General features: G+C 43.4%; 1 protein-coding gene across 2 annotated transcripts in view; it reads left to right on the forward strand.

The window, feature by feature from the left end:
- PTPRN (protein tyrosine phosphatase receptor type N) overlaps positions 1-26,201 on the forward strand; it is a 79,481-nt gene that overhangs the window by 15,560 nt on the left and 37,720 nt on the right. The window contains exons 3-12 of one of the 2 annotated variants that reach the window (XM_069732789.1): positions 3,826-3,939; positions 4,596-4,701; positions 4,938-5,181; positions 8,911-9,247; positions 10,983-11,171; positions 11,338-11,372; positions 12,819-13,162; positions 16,902-16,988; positions 22,064-22,143; positions 25,254-25,318. In XM_069732789.1, coding sequence (XP_069588890.1) covers positions 3,826-3,939; positions 4,596-4,701; positions 4,938-5,181; positions 8,911-9,247; positions 10,983-11,171; positions 11,338-11,372; positions 12,819-13,162; positions 16,902-16,988; positions 22,064-22,143; positions 25,254-25,318 — 1,601 coding nt within the window. The remainder of the gene's footprint in view (positions 1-3,825; positions 3,940-4,595; positions 4,702-4,937; positions 5,182-8,910; positions 9,248-10,982; positions 11,172-11,337; positions 11,373-12,818; positions 13,163-16,901; positions 16,989-22,063; positions 22,144-25,253; positions 25,319-26,201) is intronic. The other variant, XM_069732788.1, reaches the window with a different exon arrangement.

Below are 26,201 nucleotides of genomic sequence, written 5' to 3' on the forward strand. Positions count from 1 at the left end.
TATAGCACAGCCACGTAGTATATAGCACAGGCACGTAGTATATTGCCCAACCACGTAGTATATTGCACAGCCACGTTGTCACGATCCATGTTTGGATCTGTGGCAGATCTGGTCTCCCTCTGATTTAAACCTTTTTTCCTTTCTGGTCATCTGGGGTTAATGCAGTTCTCCCCGCCTCCCCCCCCGTTCCCCCGGTGGCCGCTGGTGTTATTGCATTGCTGCTGGGTCAGCTGATGTTTGTGACCACTCCCACCATCCTTTATAAGGTCACCTGGTGCATCAGCTGACTGTTGGTTATACAGGTCCTTTTAGGAGACCAACCTTGCAGTAGCAGCTCCCTGGTGTCAGCCAAGTCTGGTGTTTGGAGCTCAGTTGCTGTACTATCTTTGTTATGGAGTTTGCAGCAGCGTGCACAGGCTAAGTTCTGAGTTTTGTTTCTTTGTAGTTTGTGCATTCACTTTTTGGTATCGTGTTCCCTTCTCTTTCATATTGTTTATTCCAGTTTATTTGCTTTGTGGTGCTGTTTACACTGTTCACCTCCTGGGGTGGGGGTTGGGGTTTAGTTCAGGGTTTATCAGGAGACAGGGACAGGTCGGTGACTTGGGCCTCCCTACCTTCAAGGGCGCCCCCAAGTTAAGGAAAGACAGGGCTACCCCTAGCCTGAGGGGCAGTTCAGGGGCCCAGATTCCTAATCTCCTGTCTTCCTAAGGGTACCGTCACACTATACGATTTACCTACGATCACGACCAGCGATATGACCTGGCCGTGATCGTAGGTAAATCGTAGTGTGGTCGCGGGGAGCTGTCACACAGACCGCTCTCCAGCGACCAAGATGCCGAGGTCCCTGGGTAACCAGGGTAAACATCGGGTAACTAAGCGCAGGACCGCGCTTAGTTACCCGATGTTTACCTTGGTTACAAGCGTTAAACTAAAAAAAAAAAAACAGCACATACTTACATTCTGGTGTCCGTCAGGTCCCTTGCAGTCTGCTTCCCGCACTCAGTGACTGCCGGCCGTAAAGTGAAAGTGAAAGCACAGCCGCTGTGCTCTGCTTTCACTTTACGGCCGGCAGTCACAGTGCGGGAAGCAGACTGCAAGGGACCTGACGGACACCAGAATGTAAGTATGTGCTGTTTTTTTTTTTTTAGTTTAACGCTTGTAACCAGGGTAAACATCGGGTAACTAAGCGCGGCCCTGCGCTTAGTTACCCGATGTTTACCCTGGTTACAAGCGAACGCATCGCTGGATCGCATCGCTAGATCGCTAGATCGGTGTCACACACCGATCTAGCGATGACAGCGGGAGATCCAGCGATGAAAGAAAGTTCTAAACGATCTGCTACGACGTACGATTCTCAGCAGGATCCCTGATCACTGCTGCGTGTCAGACACAGCGATATCGTAACGATATCGCTGGAACGTCACGAATCGTACCGTCGTAGCGATCGAAATGTTATAGTGTGACGGTACCCTTAACATTGCTCCGTGACACACATAGTATATTGCCCAGCCACGTAGTATATTGCCCAGCCACGTAGTATATTGCACAGCCACGTAGTATATTGCACAGCCACGTAGTATGTAGCACAGGCATGTAGTATATAACACAGCCATGTAGTATATAGCAGCCTAGTAGTATATAGCAGCCACGTAGCATATAGCAGCCACGTAGTATATAGCCCAGCCACGTAGTATATAGCACAGCCCATGCAGTATATAACACAGCCACGTAGTATATTGCACAGCTACGTAGTATATAACACAGCCATGTAGTATATAGCACAGCCACATAGTATATAACACAGCTCACGCAGTATATAACACAGCCACGTAGTACAGGGTGGAGCGCGGTAATTTGCTTTTTTGCACTGCATGCTGTGGCGGCACTGTCGGTCGAAGAGAGGGGAGAGTGGGCGTGGCTTACAGTGGCTGATGGGAGATTTGTATTCCTCTGCCTTTCAGTTGCCATCATGCAGTGGACACGTGAGGAGAGGTCATTTTGTGTTGAAGCGTATTTTTCAAATGCCCACTCGATCATTGCAGTGCAGCGTGCTTTTCGTTTACAATTCGCTGTTCCTCCACGCGGACGTGTTCCTGGACGGCAATCAATTGTAAATTGGGTGAATGCATTCAGAACAGCAGGGAATGTGTCATGTGTACGAAGGGGACCTGAGAGAAGGATTACAACACCACAAAACATCGAGAGAGTTAGAGCAGCAGTACTGCAATCTCTTCGGACCGCGTCACTGTGTGGTGCGCCATATCACGAGTAGGCATCATTGGTCCTTACTTTTTTCAGGATAATGGTCGTGCCATAACTGTGAACTCCGAACGGTACTTGTCTATGATACAGGATTATTTTCAGCCGGCTCTTGAGGCAATGGAACTAGAGGATACATGGTTCCAACAGGATGGTGCCACTGCACACACAGCGAGGGTTACCATGAATTGTTTGAGGCAAATGTTTCCTGGACGGCTTATCTCTTTGAGGGGAGATGTGAACTGGCCAGCACGCTCACCAGATTTAGCCCCATGCGATTTTTTCCTTTGGGGTTACCTGAAGTCTAAGGTGTATATCAACCGTCCCAACACCTTGGAAGACCTAAGGAACAATATTGAAGCTGAAATTGGCAGAATACCAGTGGACATGCTTGTTAGAGTTCATGAAAACTTCAGAAAACGTATGCAGCAGTGTGTGGATAGCGAAGGTCGACATTTGCCAGATACACTATTTAAAACCATGTAATTTAAAAATTCCATTACTGTTCAGTATAATTAAAATATAAAATAAATTTTTCTAATGATCATAATTTTTTTATTTCATTCCCAAATCAGCAAATTACCGCGCTCCACCCTGTATATAGCTCAGCCCATGCAGTATATAACACAGCCCACACAGTATATAATATATATATATATATATATATATATATATATATATATATATGAAAATGTAAAAGTTTGGATGCCCCATTTCCTTAATTTAAAAATAAATGAAATAAACATATTCGGTATTATAGTGTCCATATAAGTAAAATCTATCAAAGTGTAAAAGCATTTAGCCAATACAGTAAACATTTCAAAGCTAAAAAATGTCAGAATTTTTGTATTTGTTATGTTGCACTTACCCTCAAAAAATGCAATAAAAGGCGCTCAAAATTAAATATGTAGCTCAAATTGACATCAATAAAATGTCATTTCAGCACATAAACAGGCCCTGACACAAAAAATATTAATAATAATAATAATAGACACAAATCAAATTATTTTTTTTAATTTTTACAAATGACTGAATTTCTTTTCACCACTAAAATAATAGGGGAAAAAAACGATGGACGTTGCCAGGTCAGTCTTAATGCACGCTAAACACCGTGAAAATGGCGGCATTGTGATTTTCTTCCACCATTTCACTGCAATTTTTCACCCGTTGTTCAGTACTTTATATGGTAAAGTGAATGATGTCAATGAAAACTAACAAGTCATCCTGAAAAAAAAACAAATCCTGATGCGGGTATGTCAAGCGAAAGATAAAAAAAAAGATGGCTGCAATGGAAAGAGGTTAAATGCTCATATAAGTTTTTGTGTTATTTATGTACAGAAAATTGGCCCTTTTTATTTTTATTTTGATAAGTCATAAAAAAGAGATCTAACGATCTAAAACCATTTACATACCACTAATATATACATAGACAGATAGATACCTTCTATAGCCGTTATGTACATAAATCGATACATATGTATTCCGTGTATACACTTTATGATTTGTAGTCATTTTCCTTAGACATCAAATTCTTTGCTCGTCTAAGATTCTACTTCTTTATTCCAGATGGTTTGTTTGGTCAGTGCCGTGATCGGTCGGAAAGGGACGTGGGCCAGTTCCAGGCGACGCCGGCGACGCTGCAGCAGCTGCAGGCGATGCTTCGGCGACTCACAGCGAAAGGTCGGTGATAATGAAAACTCTTAATAAAAGTGAGTGCAGTGACTGCGGTTACATTGGACCTGGCGCCGGAGTCATGGCTGCCTCAGTTATTCGCTTTCTTACCCCTCGGTCTCCCTTTCCTGTGGTGACAGCATCTCTCTAATTACAGGATACATTTTGTATCATTTTGGGGCTTTATAAAGCCCTCCTGCCCCATAATAAGCCAATAACATTGTGCCCCTCGTATGGGAGCTGGGGGACAGGTATAGACTTTACTTTGGTGCCCAGAAGCTTAAAGTTATGGCTCAGATAAGCTCAGGACATGCTGGGAGTTGTAGTTCTTCTGCATTATCACAGAAGTCTTGCAGATCCATATGCAGAATACGCATTACCTATAATAGTGGATGCTGCGAATATGGAGACGTGTCCGTTAGGTCAGGGGTCCCCAACTCCAGTCCTCAAGGCCCACCAACATGTCATGTTTTCAGGATTTCCTTAGTCTTGCCCAGGTAATAATTGCATCACCTGTGCAATGCAAAGGAAATCCTGAAAACATGACCTGTTGGTGGGCCTTGAGGACTGGAGTTGGGGACCCCTGCGTTAGGTGACCCTGCTCTTCCAATGAAGGAGTAATCTGGGTAATGGACGTGCATGTTTCTGTCTCCTTGTGGCTGCAGGGTTGTCCTGGAAGGATGATGTCACGCAGCGTGTCATGGCTCATGAGATGGGACGTATCCCCCAGCACAAGTCCTTGGAGACACTTGACCTCCTGGATGAGGACAGGTAAGCCGGGCCAGGCAGCTGCTGCTAAAGCCAGTGCAATATTGTTGTGCATGGAAGCTCCAGTATTATCTCTTATGGGCCGATATTAGTGATAAAGACAATACTTGCATGCATTGGGGTCCTTCATGACCCTCTCACACAAGGATTACGAGCCTTTGGTGCCCTCTGGGCAGCCACATTTTAGATCCATGCCGGCCACCTGTTATTGAATGTATGTATGATCCCTTCCATGTCAGGTCTTCTTTGCCCGTTTCTCCTGGGCGGTCCGCCATTCAGCGCCTTACGGGGGCCGGTCCAGTTCCACTGCAGAGATGGAGCCATCAGGCTGATGCCCTGCACTACTTCAGACCCCGGGTCTCTTCATCAGACTCTTCTCCTCTGCCACAAAGGCTTCCTGGGAACTTCAAGCAGAATATGTCTCCTCTGTTGGATCGCTACTTGACGTACTTCCTGCTGACTCTACCGTCAGCCAATTCTCAGGTGAGCACGGGCTACGGAAGCGAAAGCGCTGGTATCGTACATAGTGGTTATATGGTGGGATGAGTAACAGAGAGGGGTCACATGGATTCAGCAGTCTGCTCTGATTGGTTTCCTAATATGTCTTTAGAGTGATATAAACGGCTCCATTTTCTGACACAGAGCAGTAAATCCTCTGCTTCAATGTGCTGCAGATTATAACAATCTGCTGCCACCTCTAGGGGGAGCTCATGAGCTTACTGAATACTGATTATACAGCAATCCCATTACTAATAGACTATGCAGTGAGCGCCATCTAGTGGTGGAAGTCTATCATATAAAAGGGGTCTGTCAGCAGTTTTGAACATAAAAGTATTACATCAATGTGTATCATGGCAGCACTCCCTTTTGGCTAATGTAGGATTGTCTTAAACAGGTAACATCCAATATTTACTCTGATACTGTCTACTTATCATGAGTTACATCCTGTATTATACTCCAGAGCTGCACTCACTATTCTGCTGGTGCAGTCACTGTGTACATACATTACATTACTGATCCTGAGTTACATCCTGTATTATACTCCAGAGCTGCACTCACTATTCTGCTGGTGCAGTCACTGTGTACATACATTACATTACTGATCCTGAGTTACATCCTGTATTATACTCCAGAGCTGCACTCACTATTCTGCTGGTGCAGTCACTGTGTACATACATTACATTACTGATCCTGAGTTACATCCTGTATTATACTCCAGAGCTGCACTCACTATTCTGCTGGTGCAGTCACTGCGTACATACATTACATTACTGATCCTGAGTTACATCCTGTATTATACTCCAGAGCTGCACTCACTATTCTGCTGGTGCAGTCACTGTGTACATACATTACATTACTGATCCTGAGTTACTTCCTTTGTTATACTCCAGAGCTGCACTCACTATTCTGCTGGTGCAGTCACTGTGTACATACATTACATTATTGATCCTGAGTTACATCCTGTATTATACCCCAGAGCTGCACTCACTATTCTGCTGGTGCAGTCCCTGTGTACATACATTACATTACTGATCCTGTGTTACATCCTGTATTATACTCCAGAGCTGCACTCACTATTCTGCTGGTGCAGTTACTGTGTACATACATTACATTACTGATCCTGAGTTACATCCTGTATTATACCCCAGAGCTGTACTCACTATTCTGCTGGTGCAGTCACTGTGTACATACATTACATTACTGATCCTGAGTTACATCCTGTATTATACTCCAGAGCTGCACTCACTATTCTACTGGTGTAGTCACTGTGTACATACATTACATTACTGATCCTGAGTTACCTCCTGTATTATACTCCAGAGCTGCACTCACTATTCTGCTGGTGCAGTCACTGTGTACATACATTACATTACTGATCCTGAGTTACATCCTGTATTATACTCCAGAGCTGCACTCACTATTCTGCTGGTGCAGTCACTGTGTACATACATTACATTACTGATCCTGAGTTACCTCCTGTATTATACCCCAGAGCTGCACTCACTATTCTGCTGGTGCAGTCACTGTGTACATACATTACATTACTGATCCTGAGTTACATCCTGTATTATACCCCAGAGCTGCAGTTACTGTGTACATACATTACTGATCCTGAGTTACATCCTGTATTATACTCCAGAGCTGCACTCACTATTCTGCTGGTGCAGTCACTGTGTACATACATTACATTACTGATCCTGAGTTACATCCTGTATTATACCCCAGAGCTGCACTCACTATTCTGCTGGTGCAGTCACTGTGTACATACATTACATTACTGGTCCTGAGTTACACCCTGTATTATACCCCAGAGCTGCACTCACTATTCTGCTGGTGCAGTCACTGTGTACATACATTACATTACTGATCCTGAGTTACCTCCTGTATTATACTCCAGAGCTGCACTCACTATTCTGCTGGTGCAGTCACTGTGTACATACATTACATTACTGATCCTGAGTTACACCCTGTATTATCGTCCAGAGCTGCGCTCACTATTCTGCTGGTGCAGTCACTGTGTACATACATTACATTACTGATCCTGAGTTATATCCTGTATTATACTCCAGAGCTGCACTCACTATTCTGCTGGTGCAGTCACTGTGTACATACATTACATTACTGATCCTGAGTTACCTCCTGTATTATACCTCAGAGCTGCGCTCACTATGCTGTTAGATTACATAGGGGGCCTTTGAAATTTTGGCAATCTTAAAGTCATCTCACTGTCAGGTCTTTTAATTTCCGAGTGCTCCCGCTATGGAGTAACATAACACTCTTTCTATATACTGCTCCCCATTTCCCGTCTACTTCTGATTTTCTGTATCTTTCCTCCATCACTCAAATTAAAACCCAACGGAGCGCAGTTAGTAAATGCACAGTAATGGCGGAGTGTCTGCAGATTACAGAACATATTGTGGTGAAGTGACTCCGGGGAGATCTGCGGCTTCCAATGTGCAGACAGAAGTCAGATAATCTCCGGATGAGTCATTGCCACTGCATCACTTTCTGCTGAGACGCGCCATCATGGAAAAACACAATGGGGAACATTTACAATACATGTCACATGCGCCGTCTACTTCATACTGAAATATTTCATAGGAAAACTAGTAAATGTGTCTGTAATCACAGCAGTCTGGATCCTGCTGAAGGTCTCGCAGGCTCTCGTTAGCATAATAGCATTATAAATAAGACTGCGCTGCTGCATTAATAGAGATTCTCTCGTATTCCGGTCCATTATTTGGCTCTAATTAATTCCGTTATATATTTTTATAGGAATTACTTTTCCTTTTTTCTGATAATCTCTAATCTCGGCGGAAAGCTGTAGAGATAAATGGTGAAATTGCCGGTGTGGCCACCACTAGGGGGAGCTCAGGAGCTTACTGCTTTCTGTATCGCCTGTGAGCTCCCTCTAGTGGTGACTACACAGGACCACAATGTGATCATTTCAGTCTTTGGCTATGCAGGAGATTGTATTTTTTACAGGACCTATGGGATATTTTAGTAATATTTTAGAGCACATTGTAAAGGTATGATGAGTTAATGCGTACCTGTCATTTCAGGTGACTCCTCAGAATAAGCTGTCCTGCGTGAACTATTTCTGGCCATTACATGACTTGTATCCTGCACTGTTCAGCAGTTCTTCCCTTGGCAGGCTTAGTTTCTAATGTTCAGTTGTCTCTGAGCTGGTGGATAGAGACTATGTGCTATGATGTCTCCCATACACAGCACACACACATATAAGGGATTCCTGCTCTCCCGTGTCTATGTCGCCCATGTTCAGGAAAGTTGCGTCCAAAATCCCCAGGTAAACGCTCGGATTTCTGTCGCAGAATTCCCGCTATTTGGATTTTCCAACCTCTGTTTTCTGCAGAGCCATCTCACCCTTTGGTCCATTTGTGCCGTGGCGAATCCATAGCAAAATCCGCTTGTGTTAATTTGCTGTGGATTGTGCTGCTCAGTTACCGTGGATTACATCTCCATGGGTGGAAATCAGTGGGAAAACTGTGGATTTCTGCAGCGTGGATGAGATTTCAGCATCTTGCCCTGAGCTGCAATCCTCTGTGGATTTTACTTCCGCAAATCCGCAGGTAAAATCCTCATCGGATCCTCCACACGTGACTCCAGTAAAGGTGTCGTCATTGGGTAACGCAGGATCGAAATATCACATCCCCCAAATCCTCACGTGAATCTCTTTATGCCTCTGCTCAGCCGAGCTATCAGGACCTGACCCGTGCGAGGAACCCATCGCAGCACGTCTTCACTGCGACCCACACCTGGCCAGACGGAGCCCGCAGGCTTATCTATGGGAGGTACGAAGGAGGACGGGACCCCCCGGCGCTGCCCCTACAGGTGCCCAGCGATAGCCACCATTCTTGGTCAGAACTGAGGAGGAAACTTCCCCGTGGGAGCGCGGACACCGGCCTCGCGGATGATGCAGCAGAAAGTTCTGAGCGGATCGAGAGGATGAGCCAGATGAACCGCGTGGCGGAAGGCAGCCAGATCCGGCAGTCGGAAAGTCGAGAGGAAGGAGGACGGATGTTCAGAGGTCTGTGGCGGATTGGGGGAAGTGTTGTGTTAATGTATCTGCTTATGGCAAAATTCGGGGCAATTATTATACCCACCATTACGTCCTTCCTGATGAGGCAGGCAGGGTGGCGAGGATATTTCACCCCTAACTGAGGAGACTTAATGTTCTGGAGTCTAAGAGAGTAGAACTGTAATGGAATAGCAGAGCCGTAATGACGTAGCAGAGTTGTAATAATGTAGCAAAGCTGTAATGACGTAGCAGAGCTGTAATGACGTAGCAGAGCTGTAATGACGTAGCAGAGCTGTAATAATGTAGCAGAGCTGTAATGACGTAGCAGAGCCGTAATGATGTAGCAGAGCTGTAATAATGTAGCAAAGCTGTAATGACGTAGCAGAGCTGTAATGACGTAGCAGAGCTGTAATGACGTAGCAGAGCTGTAATGACGTAGCAGAGCTGTAATTACGTAGCAGAGCTGTAATGATGTAGCAGAGCTGTAATAATGTAGCAGAGCTGTAATGATGTAGCAGAGCTGTAATAATGTAGCAGAACTGTAATGATGTAGCAGAACTGTAATGACGTAGCAGAACTGTAATGACGTAGCAGAACTGTAATGACGTAGCAGAACTGTAATGACGTAGCAGAACTGTAATGACGTAGCAGGGCTGTAATGATGTAGCAGAACTGTAATGACGTAGCAGAGCTGTAATAATGTAGCAGAGCTGTAATAATGTAGCAAAGCTGTAATGATGTAGCACAACTGTAATGATGTAGCAGAAGCAAAGCGGTAATATTGTAGCAGAGCTGTAATATTGTAGCAGAGCTGTAATGATGTAGCAGAGCTATAATGATAAAGTATTATACAATGGACACTGGTAACATCTGACGGCCGCTGACTTATAATATGTTTTGTTCTGCCCGAGCCTCCGCAGGTGTGAGCAGAAAAGATCCGGTCGCGTACATTGCACATGTGGGGGTCAGTTCCCCTGGAGGCGCCGCTCACACACAGCATGCACAGCGGCAGACGCAGTCTCTACCAGTCCTTATTCCGCGTCCTTATGTGTCTGTACAGCGTCTCCATAAAATAATGTGTTCCCCATTCTAATACCTCATGGAATCTGCCACAATTAACCCTTTGTGCTCCTCGATGCAAACTCTGCAGCATCAGATATCCAGACTGTGCCCATAATGGCGGATGAGCCCCAGGTCCACTGTATCCTCCTGAACCGAACCTCTGAAGCCTCAGGCGGCGTTATATTTTGGCCTTATATATCAGTACAGTGTTTATGATGGGCGCTATGTTGATTTCTGTGGGTTTGTGCATCTGGGTCAAAATTTGCATCAAAGTGCAGATTTTATTGTTAAGTGCTGCTCATTTGTGGCACATTTAATCTCCAGATGGACAATCCGCTGTGTGTACACACTATGGGGGTGAATCTGCCTCCACACGGAGCGTGCAGCCTCATGGCCCCAGCACAGAAACCGCATGCACGTAGATTACAGATCTCCACATACAGATCCATAACGTGATGGTGTCCATGAGGCCAACCTCCTTGGTTCCCCCATCTAACCTTGGATCCGTCTTATCATCCAGTGAGTAATCCGACACATGAGGTGAAGGGTCCGGGAAGATACAGTAGCCCCCCTGTGGTTATCAGCCGACGGTGGGACCGCGCCTACATTACTCCGTGCACAATCCATTACTCATGGCGGTGGCTGGGACCAGATCTTAAGTGATCCATCTTCTGTGTCACAGGTTCGATTGGGATTCAGAATGCGGCGGAGGCTCAGTCAGCGCCAGAGATGGGCGGATTGTTAGACGTGCAGAGCTTGGCCGGCGTGCTGGAGAAATACGGCGTCGACCTGAAGCAGCTCAGTGACGCTCAGCAGGAGCAGCTCTCCGTCCTTCTACAAATGCTCCAGACTGACGCTCCGCAGAACCAGGGTGAGATCTCGTCAGTCATGAATAGAATGGCAGCAGTGCAGTAAAGACTGACACCGGCACGGTCAGAGAAGCGGCAGACGATGACCATGATGCTTATCCAAAAGTTACACAAAGTGGGTGACAACTTTTTTCTTAGAAATTAATATTATGTCATTGTTTTTTGCAGGAGCAAGAAGTGGAGACAGAAGCCCGCCGAAACGCGTGAGTGCAGGTTTATCATGGGATCATTTATAGCAATAAGGGGTGCAGGCAGTGTCGGACTGGGGTGACAAGGGCCCATCAGTAACAGTATTATAATATAATTATATTAGACTACCCTCGCTCACAAATTTACCTATATCTCTATATGATTATAAACTGGGTAGTTTGGTTAATGAATGATGAGATGCTACTTTTTTATGGACAGAGTGAATCAATTGAATTATGCCAAAAAAGCCCGTATAGTTGGGTTGGGGGGCCCACCGGGGGATTCCCCTGTTACCCCATGGGCCGGTCCGAGCCTGGGTGCAGGGGTGCCCAAACGTCACAAGACACCAGGATTATAAGGGAATGTTCACAAGCAGCTTTTACAGGTGCAAAAATCCAAGGTGGCTTACAAGAGAAATCCATTGATAGAAATCATGAGGATTTTTCCTCCCAGTTTTCCATTTTTTTTTTTTCTCAGCTTTTTGGATTTCATCTCGTAGAGTTTTTTTTTGAGGCGGACATATATAATAAAGGTAGTTTTTTTTATAAGCTTGCCTGTTCTGATGCAGCTTTTGAAGAGTTTTCTGACACGGGTTTTGAAACTTTTTTTGCCACGCTTTTTTTTTGCAACCTTTCCACTTGATAATCGTAACATTTCCAGTGGGTTCCATGAGGAATCTGCATCAAACAACTGACATCTATATTTTTTTTTAAACATCGCTGCAAGAAAACTTGCGAAAAAGTCATTGTATGAACAGCGATCTCGATTTCACACTGAAACTATTAGGATGAGTATTTGACGTGTTTTTTATTTCATGGATTTTGGAGCGGATCCACTTTAGAATCCTTGTAAAAAAAATCCCTTTGACTTCAGGGTAAAGTCTGGTGTGGATCTTCCTTTTTTTAGCTGGGTGGTTTTTAAAGCCTCCTCTGAAAATAACTGAATGAACATTGAAATCAATAGGAAGAGAATTCGAGAAGTTTTTGATGTGGACTTTGGAGTAAAATCTGATCCTAAAAATATATAAAAAAAAAAATATCAGTGTGAATATGCCCTAAATCACACCTGGTATATAGGAGCCTTTGCAGGGACCCGGGAGCTGTATTATGCATTATACAGTTATTTCTAATAATGTTGCAATTTTCACAAAAACTTAACCAAACAGTTGGGTTTGTGCCGTTTTGGACACAGCAGATTTAGCTGCAGATTTTCTACTGCGGACGTTTCTGAGCCATAAAGTTAACTTTCTTCTGGTCCTGCGAACCCCGATTTCTGCCAATACAACTCCTGCAGAGATATCACCCCGAAAGTATCATAGGCATAGGGTTATCTTTACATTTACTAGACAGATCTGCTCTTCCGGAGCCTCGGAAAGTTGGGTGACATCCTTTTTAATATGACAGAATGCAGCAAGGAACCATGATACATTTGTTTCTAAGAAACGGTTGTGTTACTTTCAGATCTCGGAAGGCGAGATGCAGCATTCTTCAGGGTCTCAGCCCCCTTACCCCCCTCCAGACATTATCCAGAGGGACACCTCTCCGGCCCCCGCGGCACTTAATGCTGAGCGAGATGGGGACAATGTCATGAGCGCCACCCCCGCCTCTATCACCACCCATCTGGCACCTGATGCTCAAACAATGGGAGAACAACAAGCTCATCTGCTGGCTGCCATCAATCAGGGGTCAAAGATGGGGACCCTCGAGAAGAAAAGTTACCAGGAAATTGCAGGGATCCTAGATCATTCGGAACTGAAACCGCAAGTAGCCACTGAAGACTATGGATACATCCTCACCGATGAGAAGTAAGTTCCTGTGATGTCACTCAGCATCGAGGCTGGGGGAAGGGAAAGGGGCGATGAAGAAGGAGATGCTCACTAGGCCTCAAAAAGACAGAGATCAAGTTCATCTGAATTAAAAATATTCAATAGATTCCTTGCATCTAAAAAATGTTTCCTATTTGGCTTTTTTTTTTGCCCACTTGGGTACACTGACCATTTCGGCACTAGGTAGCCCATAGCCCACAACTCAGCAGAGATCACTATATATAGATTTATACAGCCACCACTAGAGGGAGCTCACTACATACAGATTTACACAGCCACCACTAGAGGGAGATCACTGCATACAGATTTATACAGCCACCACTAGAGGGAGCTCACTACATACAGATTATACAGCCACCACTAGAGGGAGCTCACTACATACAGATTATACAGCCACCACTAGAGGGAACCCACTACATACAGATTTATACAGCCACCACTAGAGGGAGCTCACTACATACAGATTTATACAGCCACCACTAGGGGGAGCTCACTACATACAGATTTATACAGCCACCACTAGGGGGAGCTCACTACATACAGATTTATACAGCCACCACTAGAGGGAACCCACTACATACAGATTTATACAGCCACCACTAGAGGGAGCTCACTACATACAGATTTATACAGCCACCACTAGAGGGAACCCACTACATACAGATTTATACAGCCACCACTAGAGGGAGCTCACTACATACAGATTTATACAGCCACCACTAGAGGGAGCTCACTACATACAGATTTATACAGCCACCACTAGAGGGAGCTCACTGCATACAGATTTCTACAGTCACCACTAGAGGGAGCTCACTACATACAGATTTATACAGCCACCACTAGGGGGAGCTCACTATATACAGATTATACAGCCACCACTAGAGGGAGCTCACTACATACAGATTTATACAGCCACCACTGGATGGAGCTCACTACATACAGATTTCTACAGCCACCACTAGAAGGAGCTAACTACATACAGATTTCTACAGCCACCACTAGAGGGAGCTCACTACATACAGATTTATACAGTCACCACTAGGAGTAGCTCACTGCAAACAGATTTATACAGCCACCACTAGGGGGAGCTCACTACATACAGATTATACAGTCACCACTAGGGGGAGCTCACTACATACAGATTTATACAGCCACCACTAGGAGTAGCTCACTGCAAACAGATTTATACAGCCACCACTAGGGGGAGCTCACTACCTACAGATTATACAGTCACCACTAGGGGGAGATCACTACATACAGATTATACAGTCACCACTAGGGGGAGATCACTACATACAGATTTATACAGCCACCACTAGGAGGAGCTCACTACATACAGATTTATATTAGGGGGAACTCACTACATACAGATTTACACAGTCACCACTAGGGGGAGCTCACTACATACAGATTATACAGTCACCACTAGGGGGAGCTCACTACATACAGATTTATACAGCCACCACTAGGAGTAGCTCACTGCAAACAGATTTATACAGCCACCACTAGGGGGAGCTCACTACCTACAGATTATACAGTCACCACTAGGGGGAGATCACTACATACAGATTATACAGTCACCACTAGGGGGAGATCACTACATACAGATTTATACAGCCACCACTAGGAGGAGCTCACTACATACAGATTTATATTAGGGGGAACTCACTACATACAGATTTACACAGTCACCACTAGGGGGAGCTCACTACATACAGATTTATTTTTTTTAAAAAGCTCTCACCTATGGCTGGTCAGTTTGTGGCTTAGGGTTCTTTTTTTGTCCCCGAAATGTCACTGTAGCAATTTGCATTGATGCATTCCCTCATTTGCTTTTTTTTTTGGTGAACCCATGAAAGTGGGAGGAATCTGTTTGACATCTTAATGGATGATGGGGGGATAGTTTATGCCCTCAGATCGTCACTTTCACCTCATCCCAGCCTTGAACAAGTGGTTCATATTGTCCATGTTGTGAGCTGCCAGGCACAGCAGAGGCAGATGATGAGAGTCAATAAGTGTAATTGCTGTAATTTTATGCAATTATTCCCGAGCAGCGTCAATGAGTGCACTAACTAAGCCCGGGAACACGGGGAGGATGAGCGGGGGTAATGATTAGCATCCAAAAATAAAGGATTGGTGGAATATTGCACCACGGGTCTGATATTTATGGTGTCGTGTGCCCTAGGTTGTATATCGGATTACCCCACTTTAAGTGAGATACATTATACTTATGTATGTGTATATATATATATATATATATATATATATATATATATATATATATATATATATATATATATACATTCAGGGTCACTACGATTCCAGTTTAGCTGATAAATATTTATGTGTTGTGACAGTAAGATGTTTATTCCGTTACAACAATCCGCCATACTAGGAATGATTTCATTTGTACGTCCACTTCTAATAGTAATACCGCACGATGAGACCGGTCACATACCAAACACTAACAGATGATCCTTGATCGATCGATCACCAATCCTCATGTCATTAGAGAAAGATAGAGCGGCCACTACAGGCCAATTGTAGTATTACATTTCCCCAATAAAAATATATGTCAGACCATGTAATGCATAGCTGGGCTGAGTCCTCCAGGGATGAAGACCCTAGAGGGGAAATCAATACCTTCATATTATCTTTGTACTAAGATTTTGCCTTTTTGACATATATATTGCTCTCCCCGCAGAAATTACTATAAATAGACACAATAAATCCAATTCATTATTGAAATTTGCACCTATTTTTGTCTAGTTTTTGGTGTCTGTCACTTGTTTTTTATTTGCACGTTATTTCTTTAAACTGTGCCTTTTTTATGTCTACTTTTCACCTGGTTTTTTATGTTTGTCATTGTGCACAGGGTTTATGTTTTCTAGATGTTTTCTGCCACCGTAATTATTTTATGTATATTTGAATTTTTTTAACTATTTAACTACAAATTTTGCAGCCTTGTAGCGGAATATACTGCTTTGTGCTACAAAATCGCAAAAAAAAGGTTGGAGACAAAAATAAAGAGCATTTTTTATTTTACATAAAATTCATCAACTGCATACCACATAGTAAAAAAAAAAGAGAAATAATAATAAAAAAAAAAAAAGAATTTATGAAACAAGACCTGCAGTTTAATTCAGGGTAAAACTTCTTTGTTCTGCTCCAGCTCTTCGGGGGTAGTAATACAATATACAATGAATTACTACCTCTAGATCTAGGAAGGACCCTCAAGGAAAACCTCTGCTAATGCAAAATCGGATACTTTTCCATTTCTAATTTTCCGTTTTCTGGAACTCTCCCAGCGTTCTCTTTAAACCTTTAATGGAATTCACAATTACTGTTTTAATGTTCCCACAGCGCTCCCGCAGGGGAAGTGAAGTATTACAACGTTCCCATTGAAATAAACTTTGCTGAGTCCTCCACAAGGTGGATGATACGGAATAAGGGACTCTCCTATTTTTTTTAACTCTGAATGAGTCTATTAAAAAATGGGTTTTCCAACCAGGCAACCCCTTTAGTGATACAAAAGGCAACACTTATACAGGACGCGAACCCGCAGTCTGTAAGATAATAGCAAACGTTGCAAATGGTTCTAAACCTAAAGTAATAGGACAGATGCATGCAGTGAGGACATTCGCCTCCATTAACATCTATGGGGGTGGGAAGGGCGACAGCCGTGGGCTCACCTCCACCCCTCTGCCTTTCTCCGTAGGCCTCTGAGCCTGTTTAATGGTTTTCGCCTCTTGGATATCCTGGCCCGACGTGTCCACATGTCCACTTCCAGCTTCATCAACATCAGGTGAGGAAGAATGATCCATCTCACCATATAATACAACAGGGCAATAAAAGGGAGCTAGTATCAAAGGGGTTTCGCCATAATGAAAGTTTTAATGGTGCAGATGCGACCCAATGGGACACCCGACTAATGACAAGAATGGGAGTCTGATTATCCTGTGGGAATGGTGCGATGGTCACGCACGTGCACTACTGTGGGATTCTCGGCGGTCCCCCGATCTCTTGATAGGTTGGGGTCCCACCCATCAGACATTTCTCCCCTATTCTATGGATCGATAATCTTCATTATGGGAATCCCCTTTAAAGTGTGGCGAAACGAATTTTCATAGATTTGCTCATCTCTGGATGCATTTGATATGACTATATTGGGCGTGTTTACTTTTGCTTTTTTTTTTATTGCTACAGTTCATCAAAAATGAAGCAAGTTTGCAAATAGTCTTGATTAAAAAATCTATTATTGTTTTGCGTATGCAGCTCCCATGCATCTCCATGGTTACAGACTACAAACAAACCCTGGGCGTAGTCTGATCCGGCAGTCGAGTGTTGCAGCTGTCTCGTCTGTCCCCTCTTGTTAATAACCCACAGATGGTAAAACAAGAAAGGAGAGTAACTTGGGACTGCAAGGTCAGACTACACAAGGTTTGTAGTCTGTAACCATGGAAACACATAGATCTGCAAATGAGCCGTGTACACAAAACGGTAGAATTCTTTTTACGGTTAAATACTTTTAACGTGGCGCAGGCGGTAGTCGTGAGCGAGGTACACTACATGAAACTGGGGGTTCTAGCTGGTTGCGTGGACTTTGTCTACGGGGGCGCTACACCCTTGCAGGCTGCATGATGCCGGTGACTTTGGTTGGCCAAGACCAGATGTTGTCAAGTTCAATGAGGGAGACCACCAACAACAACGTAGAGCGTAGGGTGTCAGGTGAAATCTTCATGGATGTTTCTCTTAACACATAGGACATCTTTATCCACATTCATTCTCTCCTTCCTGAACTCACTCAGTTCTTCCTCGATTAGTTCCCCTGCCTTCCCCATAACCCGGCACAGTACTGCGGAAGCCTCCCTAGCCCCCAATAACGGCACTACAGTCCTGTACACCAACTCGCGGCTCCGCATCCTTTTCCCCTTAGCAGAGCTATTTATGCCACTATGGCCATTACTTAGCTTCTCTGCTTGCCAACGCCTTGGCACTATCACCCGGGCACTCACTCCGTCTCACGTTATCTTCTCTGATGCGTCCTGTTACCTCTCTGGCTTGTGAACTCGGGACCATCCCGCTAGGTCTCCTGCCCCAGATCCCGTCTCTGGTAAATCACTCAATCCATCTATCACTGTTCATCTTCTCTACTCTGGATCTTACCATCTATCGCCTCGGTCTCCTCTCACTTCAGGGACACCCTGCTCATGCCTCTCTGCTTGCTGGTCAGACCATAGGTCTGCCTCGGCTGTACGCTAGCCCCTATCTCCTCTGTCCCTTCACCTTGGCCACTCCCACTCTGGGCTAGTCCCAACCATTAACCCTGACTGTCCCTAGCAACCACTTAGTGCTGGGCAAAACACAACTCTACCACTATCAACACACATTACTAAGCATACTACACATCACATTAATACACATATTTCTAGAGAGGGGGCGTGGGCAAAACTTCCTTACTATAGATGTGGATTCTCTAATGGCTAGACTGGGGCATAAAGTTTAAAGGATCCCCGAGTTCTTCAGTCTTAACTCTTACAAGGAAGGAGTTTACTGCAGGAAGAACCCCAGAATTCCCAGGAAAGCAGATAGGAGAGAAGATGGGAGTATAGCAAGAGTGCGGAACAACAGGTATCATATGAATAATCTGCAAGGCGAAACAAAAACAATATCCAAAAAACGAGGCCGAGTTTAGAATCAAGGTCAATCTGGAGTTCGCACGGAAGACAAGCGCCAGGACAGGTTATGAACTGCAGTCAACCAGCAAGGCAGTAAGACCCTAAAAAAAAAAGTCAGGCTCTAAGTCATACTCGGGCACTGGTTGCCTTAGCCGCCTGATGCACTATCCAACTAGGGGAAGATATCCACAGCCCAAGGGAGCATGGCCACAGCGAGAGGAGTCAAAAACAGAGGAGAAAGTCTCCGGTTGGCGACCAGCTGGATACGGCCATCAGTAGGGGTCATTGAAGCTCGACGGGACCCATGACTGGAACTGGACAAGGTAAGTAACAAGAACATTTTAATTAAAACTAATTGTAAAGTTGCTTCAATTGCTATTTTCTATTAACATGCAAAAGTGGGCATGTCCTTTAAGTGATAAAATTCTATTAATAACCCAATCTAGGAGCATGGCTGCGCATTCCTTCCTCGTATCAAACCCCAAGAGCCCAAACTTCACCGCAGTAACTGTATACACGCAGTACAATCAGTATTTCGGACCAACTTGTTACTCTTGGTATTTCGGACCTGCAGTGCTTGAGTTTAGCTTAGCGGTCTTCCTGTCTGAATGGCTACTATTTGATGTTATGTAGCTACTAGTGATGAACGAATGTGCTCAGATCAGGTGTTATCTGAGCATGCTTGTGTGCCAACTGAGTGACTTCAGTGTGCTCGAAAATACAGCCGCAACACATGCAGGGATCGACTACCAAACAGGCAATCCCTACATGTGTTGCGGCTGTCGAACAGCCGCGAGACATGCAGACGTGGGGACTCAAACATGTTATTCGAGCACGCTGAAAACACTCAGCACCCGAGCATGCTCAGATAACACCTTATCCAAGCACGTTCGCTCATCACTGGTAGCTTCATGTAGTGAGATGGTCACTGGAAGTTGCACCTGCTTTACGATTTAGTGCACAAAACTGATGTAGGTCCTTTTCAGAGGCACCACAAACAATTATGCAGCTTTAGGACAACTAAACTAGATATAATTGGAAGAGAGTCACAGCTACATAAGTGATGAAGATGTAATACCCGAAGTGGGGGCATGTAATGCACTCTGTCCTCATAGCAGTACTGCTGCTTGTTTTGTGTACATAATTCCCTATTCCTGCAGAGGTTTCAGAAACAATTTTCCCAAAATTCACACCTACACCGATTGGTGTTTTGTCTCAACAAGAGAGTAGTCATCCATGATTTAGTATCCCATATTGATGACCAGTTTAGTCATAAAAGAATTGGAAACAGAGATCACAGTAGATAAATGTGAACAGTGCACTTCTAGCCTGGAGGATTTCCTTATTTTTATGAAGTTCCAGAAAACAGATTTCTAAGTAATGTGAATAGGTACATTTCATTAATGAATTGTCTCATCCATGTAGTATGAAAGGAAATATGCAGGTATAGAGAAAAGTATATTTAGAAAGGATTATAAGGAATCTATTGTTTATAAGTAGAGGTGAAGTTCAGCCCCATGGCGGTTCCAAATCTGCTAAATTCTTAGAAGGTTTTGCTATCATAATAATGCTCTAATTTAACTATTTTGTCTAAGGTAAATGATTAGCAATCAAAATGTTAAAGGGATTATCCACTTTCTCTTGATATGCAGCTTTCCTCACAAACTGCCTAGAAATAATGTCCTTAAAATGGCTTCTAATGGAGGAGCATGTAACCAGAAAAGTCCAGTAACCTCCTTGAATTGTAAAATGCCTTATATGGAAAAGCTGCTTTTCTACTGGAGGAGGTCAAGTCGCATGCTCCTCCACTAGCAGTCATTTTATAGACAGAAGTTCTGTCCACTTTGTGAGGAAATCTGCACTAACAAAATAAAGTGGCCAACCTCTTTAAAGCTGTTGTGATTAATATTAATGTCCATGTAATATAATTGTACATAGGTTTAGAAGAAAGACTGTGGTAAGAACCAAAGGAACCTAAAGTAGGGGTGATACTAAGCTCCATGGCGGTTCCCTATTTGATGAGTTCTAACATGTGTTTAATCAAAATAATGCTCTTATCTGACTCATTATTCTGTCTAAGGTTGATGATCAGCCGAAAAATGTTATGCAGATAATATTGAAGATTATGTATGCAGCTCCATATCGTGGTTATGTAGATCTTATAAAGAACATCAGATATTATTTTATGAGATACAGTTAATTTTATATTACAATATATTCTCATGGGTAGATTCAGTCAAAACAGAAACACAACTATACTTACTAGTTCACACAACTAGTCTCTGCACCACTTCTTTGGTTGTCTTCACCAGTCTTTGTTTATTTTACTGTACATGCACGTGAGAACTGCATCCAATCACTGATGTCAGCGGTATCATAAAGAATATGCTTGGATATACTGTATATGGATATACTGTTTTTTTTTTTTTTAAATGCTCGACAGCCCTTTTGAATCAAATGTTTTACAATTTAGGGACCAGTTCAGTTGAGCTATTTTCATCAATCACATTTACTGTTACTCATGAGTCAACATGAATTTATATGACAGACCAATCAGCTGTCAGTATGTACTGGAAACTACTGTAGCATATATTTTCAAAAGTGCATAACTATCATATCAAGCCAACAAATAACAGGGCCTCACGTGGCACCCATTACGGTGCCTTACAGTGCAATACAACTAAATAATGATTGTAGAGGCATATAATGCCTATATCAGGTTCTTGGTGTCTTTAACACTCAGGACAAGACATTTTGTCACTACTTTGTCCGTGTGGTCAGTACCAGACAGATTCTCTATTATTTGATAGGTAGCAGACAAAAACAAGCATTTTGCTGAACAAAAATAGTGTGGAGCAGGAAAAGGAAGACAGGACTGCAATAAAGCCCTTACCCATGCGCTTTCTAGGATAAGAGCTGATTGCCATCATTACTACATAATCCTTGATGATACAGCTGTGCTCAATTTGTTCTTTGACACAACTAATGTCAGTGATTATTTTATGGTTTTCTTTAGAGCTGCATGTAAACCTATGGAGTTTTATTAACTCGTCGTGCACCAAAAAATAGTAAAAACTCAAACATGTTGAGGTCTGCTGCATCTTTATTTTACCCTTTATTAATAATATGTAATAGTCCTGGTATTTTGTATGCGATTCATTTTTGATGAATCAGCACTGAAACTCCTCTGGTTTCTCTACAGTATTGCTGGATCGGCTGTGACATTCCGGATCCGAAAAAATCGCCAAAACTTGACACTATCAGATATCACCAACCAAGCAAGTGAGTAGATTCTTATTTTTTTTCCAATGTAATTTAAGTAAAAAATATGATAATAATAATAATAAGCAGAATTGACATTTAAGGTTATCTGGGAAAAAAAATTGCTGCAGTTTTGTATTTGAAAGGGTGTAGTTAAGAGGATCCAGTACCGCGTCTAACCACATGGTGTCACTACAGCGCTGACAGCTCAGGCGGTGCTTGTTACTGGCCTAGTAATGAGATCTGTGATTATATCAATATCATCTCATTAATGAACTTGCTAATGTCAAAGTTGTCCTCTTAAAGGACATGTAATCTAAATCATGTGAACTGCCAGTGAACTAATAAAACGTAGAAACTGTTACAAATATTTAAAAATAAAAATTATATACAGTACAGACCAAAAGTTTGGACACACCTCATTTAAAGATTTTTCTGTATTTTCATGACTATGAAAATTGTACATTCACACTGAAGGCATCAAAACTATGAATTAACACATGTGGAATTTATATACTTAACAAAAAAGTGTGAAACAACTGCAAATATGTCTTATATTCTGGGTTCTTCAAAGTAGCCACCTTTTGCTTTGATGACTGCTTTGCACACTCTTGGCATTCTCTTGATGAGCTTCAAGAGGTAGTCACCGGGAATGGTCTTCCAACAATCTTGAAGGACTTCCCAGAGATGCTTAGCACTTGTTGGCCCTTTTGCCTTCACTCTGCGGTCCAGCTCACCCCAAACCATTTAGATTGGGTTCATGTCTGGTGAGTGTGGAGGCCAGGTCATCAGGCGTAGCACCCCATCACTCTCCTTCTTGGTCAAATAGCCCTTACACAGCCTGGAGGTGTGTTTGGGGTCACTGTCCTGTTGAAAAATAAATGATGGTCCAACTAAACGCAAACCGGATGGAATAGCATGCCGCTGCAAGATGCTGTGGTAGACATGCTGGTTCAGTATGCCTTCAATTGTGAATAAATCCCCATTGTCACCAGCAAAGCCCCCCCACACCATCACACCTCCTCCTCCATGCTTCACGGTGGGAACCAGGCATGTAGAGTCCATCCATTCACCTTTTCTGCGTCGCACAAAGACACGGTGGTTGGAACCAAAGATCTCAAATTTGGACTCATCAGACCAAAGCACAGATTTCCACTGGTCTAATGTCCATTCCTTGTGTTCTTTAGCCCAAACAAGTCTCTTCTGCTTGTTGCCTGTCCTTAGCAGTGGTTTCCTAGCAGCTATTTTACCATGAAGGCCTGCTGCACAAAGTCTCATCTTAACAGTTGTTGTAGAGATGTGTCTGCTGCTAGAACTCTGTGTGGCATTGACCTGGTCTCTAATCTGAGCTGCTGTTAACCTGCGATTTCTGAGGCTGGTGACTCGGATAAAATTATCCTCAGAAGCAGAGGTGACTCTTGGTCTTCCTTTCCTGGGGCAGTCCTCATGTGAGCCAGTTTCTTTGTAGCGCTTGATGGTTTTTGCCACTGCACTTGGGGACACTTTCAGAGTTTGCCCAATTTTTCGGACTGACTGACCTTCATTTCTTAAAGTAATGATGGCCACTCGTTTTTCTTTACTTAGCTGCTTTTTTCTTGCCATAATACAAATTCTAACAGTCTATTCAGTAGGACTATCAGCTGTGTATCCACCAGACTTCTGCTCAACACAACTGATGGTCCCAACCCCATTTATAAGGCAAGAAATCCCACTTATTAAACCTGACAGGGCACACCTGTGAAGTGAAAACCATTCCCGGTGACTACCTCTTGAAGCTCATCAAGAGAATGCCAAGAGTGTGCAAAGCAGTCATCAAAGCAAAAGGTGGCTACTTTGAAGAACCTAGAATATAAGACATAATTTCAGTTGTTTCACATTTACTGTTACTCATGAGTCAACATGAAGTTATATGACAGACCAATCAGCTGTCAGTATGTACTGGTTAAGTATATAATTCCACATGTGTTACTTCATAGTTTTGATGCCTTCAGTGTGAATGTACAATTTTCATAGTCATGAAAATACAGAACAATCTTTAAATGAGAAGGTGTGTCCAAACTTTTGGTCTGTACTGTATAAAATATAGTACAAAAAAAAGCAAAAAAATATCCCATACGAATAATTGAATAGTGTCATTTAAAACTACAACTGGGAGTTTAAGATGAAAGTAAAAGAAATGAAATATGGCCGTGTGTACAAAGGATTAAAGGGGTAGTCAGAAAATATCTTTGATGGCTCAGTTTGTGTTATGTAAAGTCTTAAATAATTTTGAGGGATGAGTATGAATTTGCTCATGTCCCCCAAAATAGCCCATGGCAAATCGCTATTAATTATTTATTGCTCTTGGACATGTCCTCCCGTAGTCCTCTCCCGGCGGTCGAGCATGTGCAGTTGAGGTTCCCTTTTCTCCTAGCGCTGGTTCGCTTTGTGCTGCCCATGCGCGGTTTCCTGTTCTTCCTACTATACTGCATGTGACTGTGCCGTCCTGGCATTATTTGGGCATCCCTAGGATTTTGACAAAAGGAGAATGATTGTGGGATTTCTTCTTTACATTCAGAGGTTGAAAATCACAGCTGCAGTTTGTTACGATGCAATAGTGTAAGTGCAGCGGCCAGAGACTTAAAAAGGACTTGTCTTTTTCAATGAATATATATATATATATATATATATATATATATATATATATATATATATATATATATTTATGACAGTTTCTCTTTAAGGGGGAATCTCTGATAGGGAGTTAAGAGGTGCCCTAATAATTATAGTAATAATTAGCACTAGTCCTAATAATAAGATACGTGCACAATACCTGCTAAGCAGCTGACATGCTTCATGGTGCAGAAAGGAGAAACACTGAACAACCCCTTTAACTTTATCCCTCGCTATTCATAATACTGTCTGCTGATATGTAGCGGAGAGACCTTTAGCGCCCCCTTAGGTTACAGGCGCTCTGTGCATCTGCAGCATTTGCACCCCTGTAGCTTTTTGCATGACATACTCAGCATAGAAAGAAGGCACAAAACCGCAGTGGAATTTGCGTTGATATATTGTTTCAAAACGTATCTTTTCTCATTGTAAATATTTACAGGAAATATAAAAATAAATATTTCCATTTCTTCATCTTTCAGTGGCTCTGAAGTCCGACCTGCAAACTGAGACGGGTGTGAAGATTGTGCAGACGGGCACCGGACAGGTGAGGAAGACGGGTCCCATGCTGCTCATTTTCTTCACTCTTGGCTATTAGGACGTCGCTAGGATCAATGACTCCAACTCAGCTGCATTGTCCTTTGGAGTCTGATATAGTCTGATAGCCACTGTCTGCCTCATTCTATTGCTTTGTGTCTCCATGCTTTACACTGCAGCTCTGATTGTGTCTGTGCAGAGCATTTATTCTCAACAATCTCAGAAGGGATTGAATAGAAAGAATTAGTATAAATTAGTAAAAAACAATTTCTCCTGCTGTTGTGCAAATGGAACAGACAACAGGTAGAAATGATCGGCAATTACCAAGACAACCCCTATAAAAGGAGTGGTTCTGCAGGGGGTGACCACAGACCATTTCTCTGTTCTCATCCTTTTGGGCTGTTGTTTTGGTCACTTTTGCATTTTGCCATTGCTCTCACCCCTAGAGGTACAGTAGCATGAGGCGGTGTGTAAAACCCACAGAAGTTGCTCAGGTACTTCAACTCATCCAGGATGGCACATCAATGTGAGCTGTGGCAAGAAGGTTTGCTGGGTCTGTCAGCGTAGTGTTCAGAGGCTGGAGGTGCTACCAGGAGACAGGCCAGTACACCAGGAGATATGGAGGGGGCTGTAGGAGGGCAACAACCCAGCAGCAGGACCGCTACCTCCGCCTTTGTGCAAGGAGGAACAGGAGGAGCACTGCCAGAGACCTGCAAAATGACCTCTAGCAGGAAACAAATGTGCATGTGTCTGCACAAACGGTTAGAAACCGACTCCATGAGGATGGTCTGAGTGCCCGACATCCACAGATGGGGGTTGTGCTCACAGCCCAACACCGTACAGGACGCTTGGCATTTGCCACAGAACACCTGGATTGGCAAATTCGCCACTGG

This window comes from Ranitomeya imitator, chromosome 7, assembly GCF_032444005.1.
Source record: "Ranitomeya imitator isolate aRanImi1 chromosome 7, aRanImi1.pri, whole genome shotgun sequence".
In the NCBI taxonomy this organism is placed as follows: domain Eukaryota; kingdom Metazoa; phylum Chordata; class Amphibia; order Anura; family Dendrobatidae; genus Ranitomeya; species Ranitomeya imitator.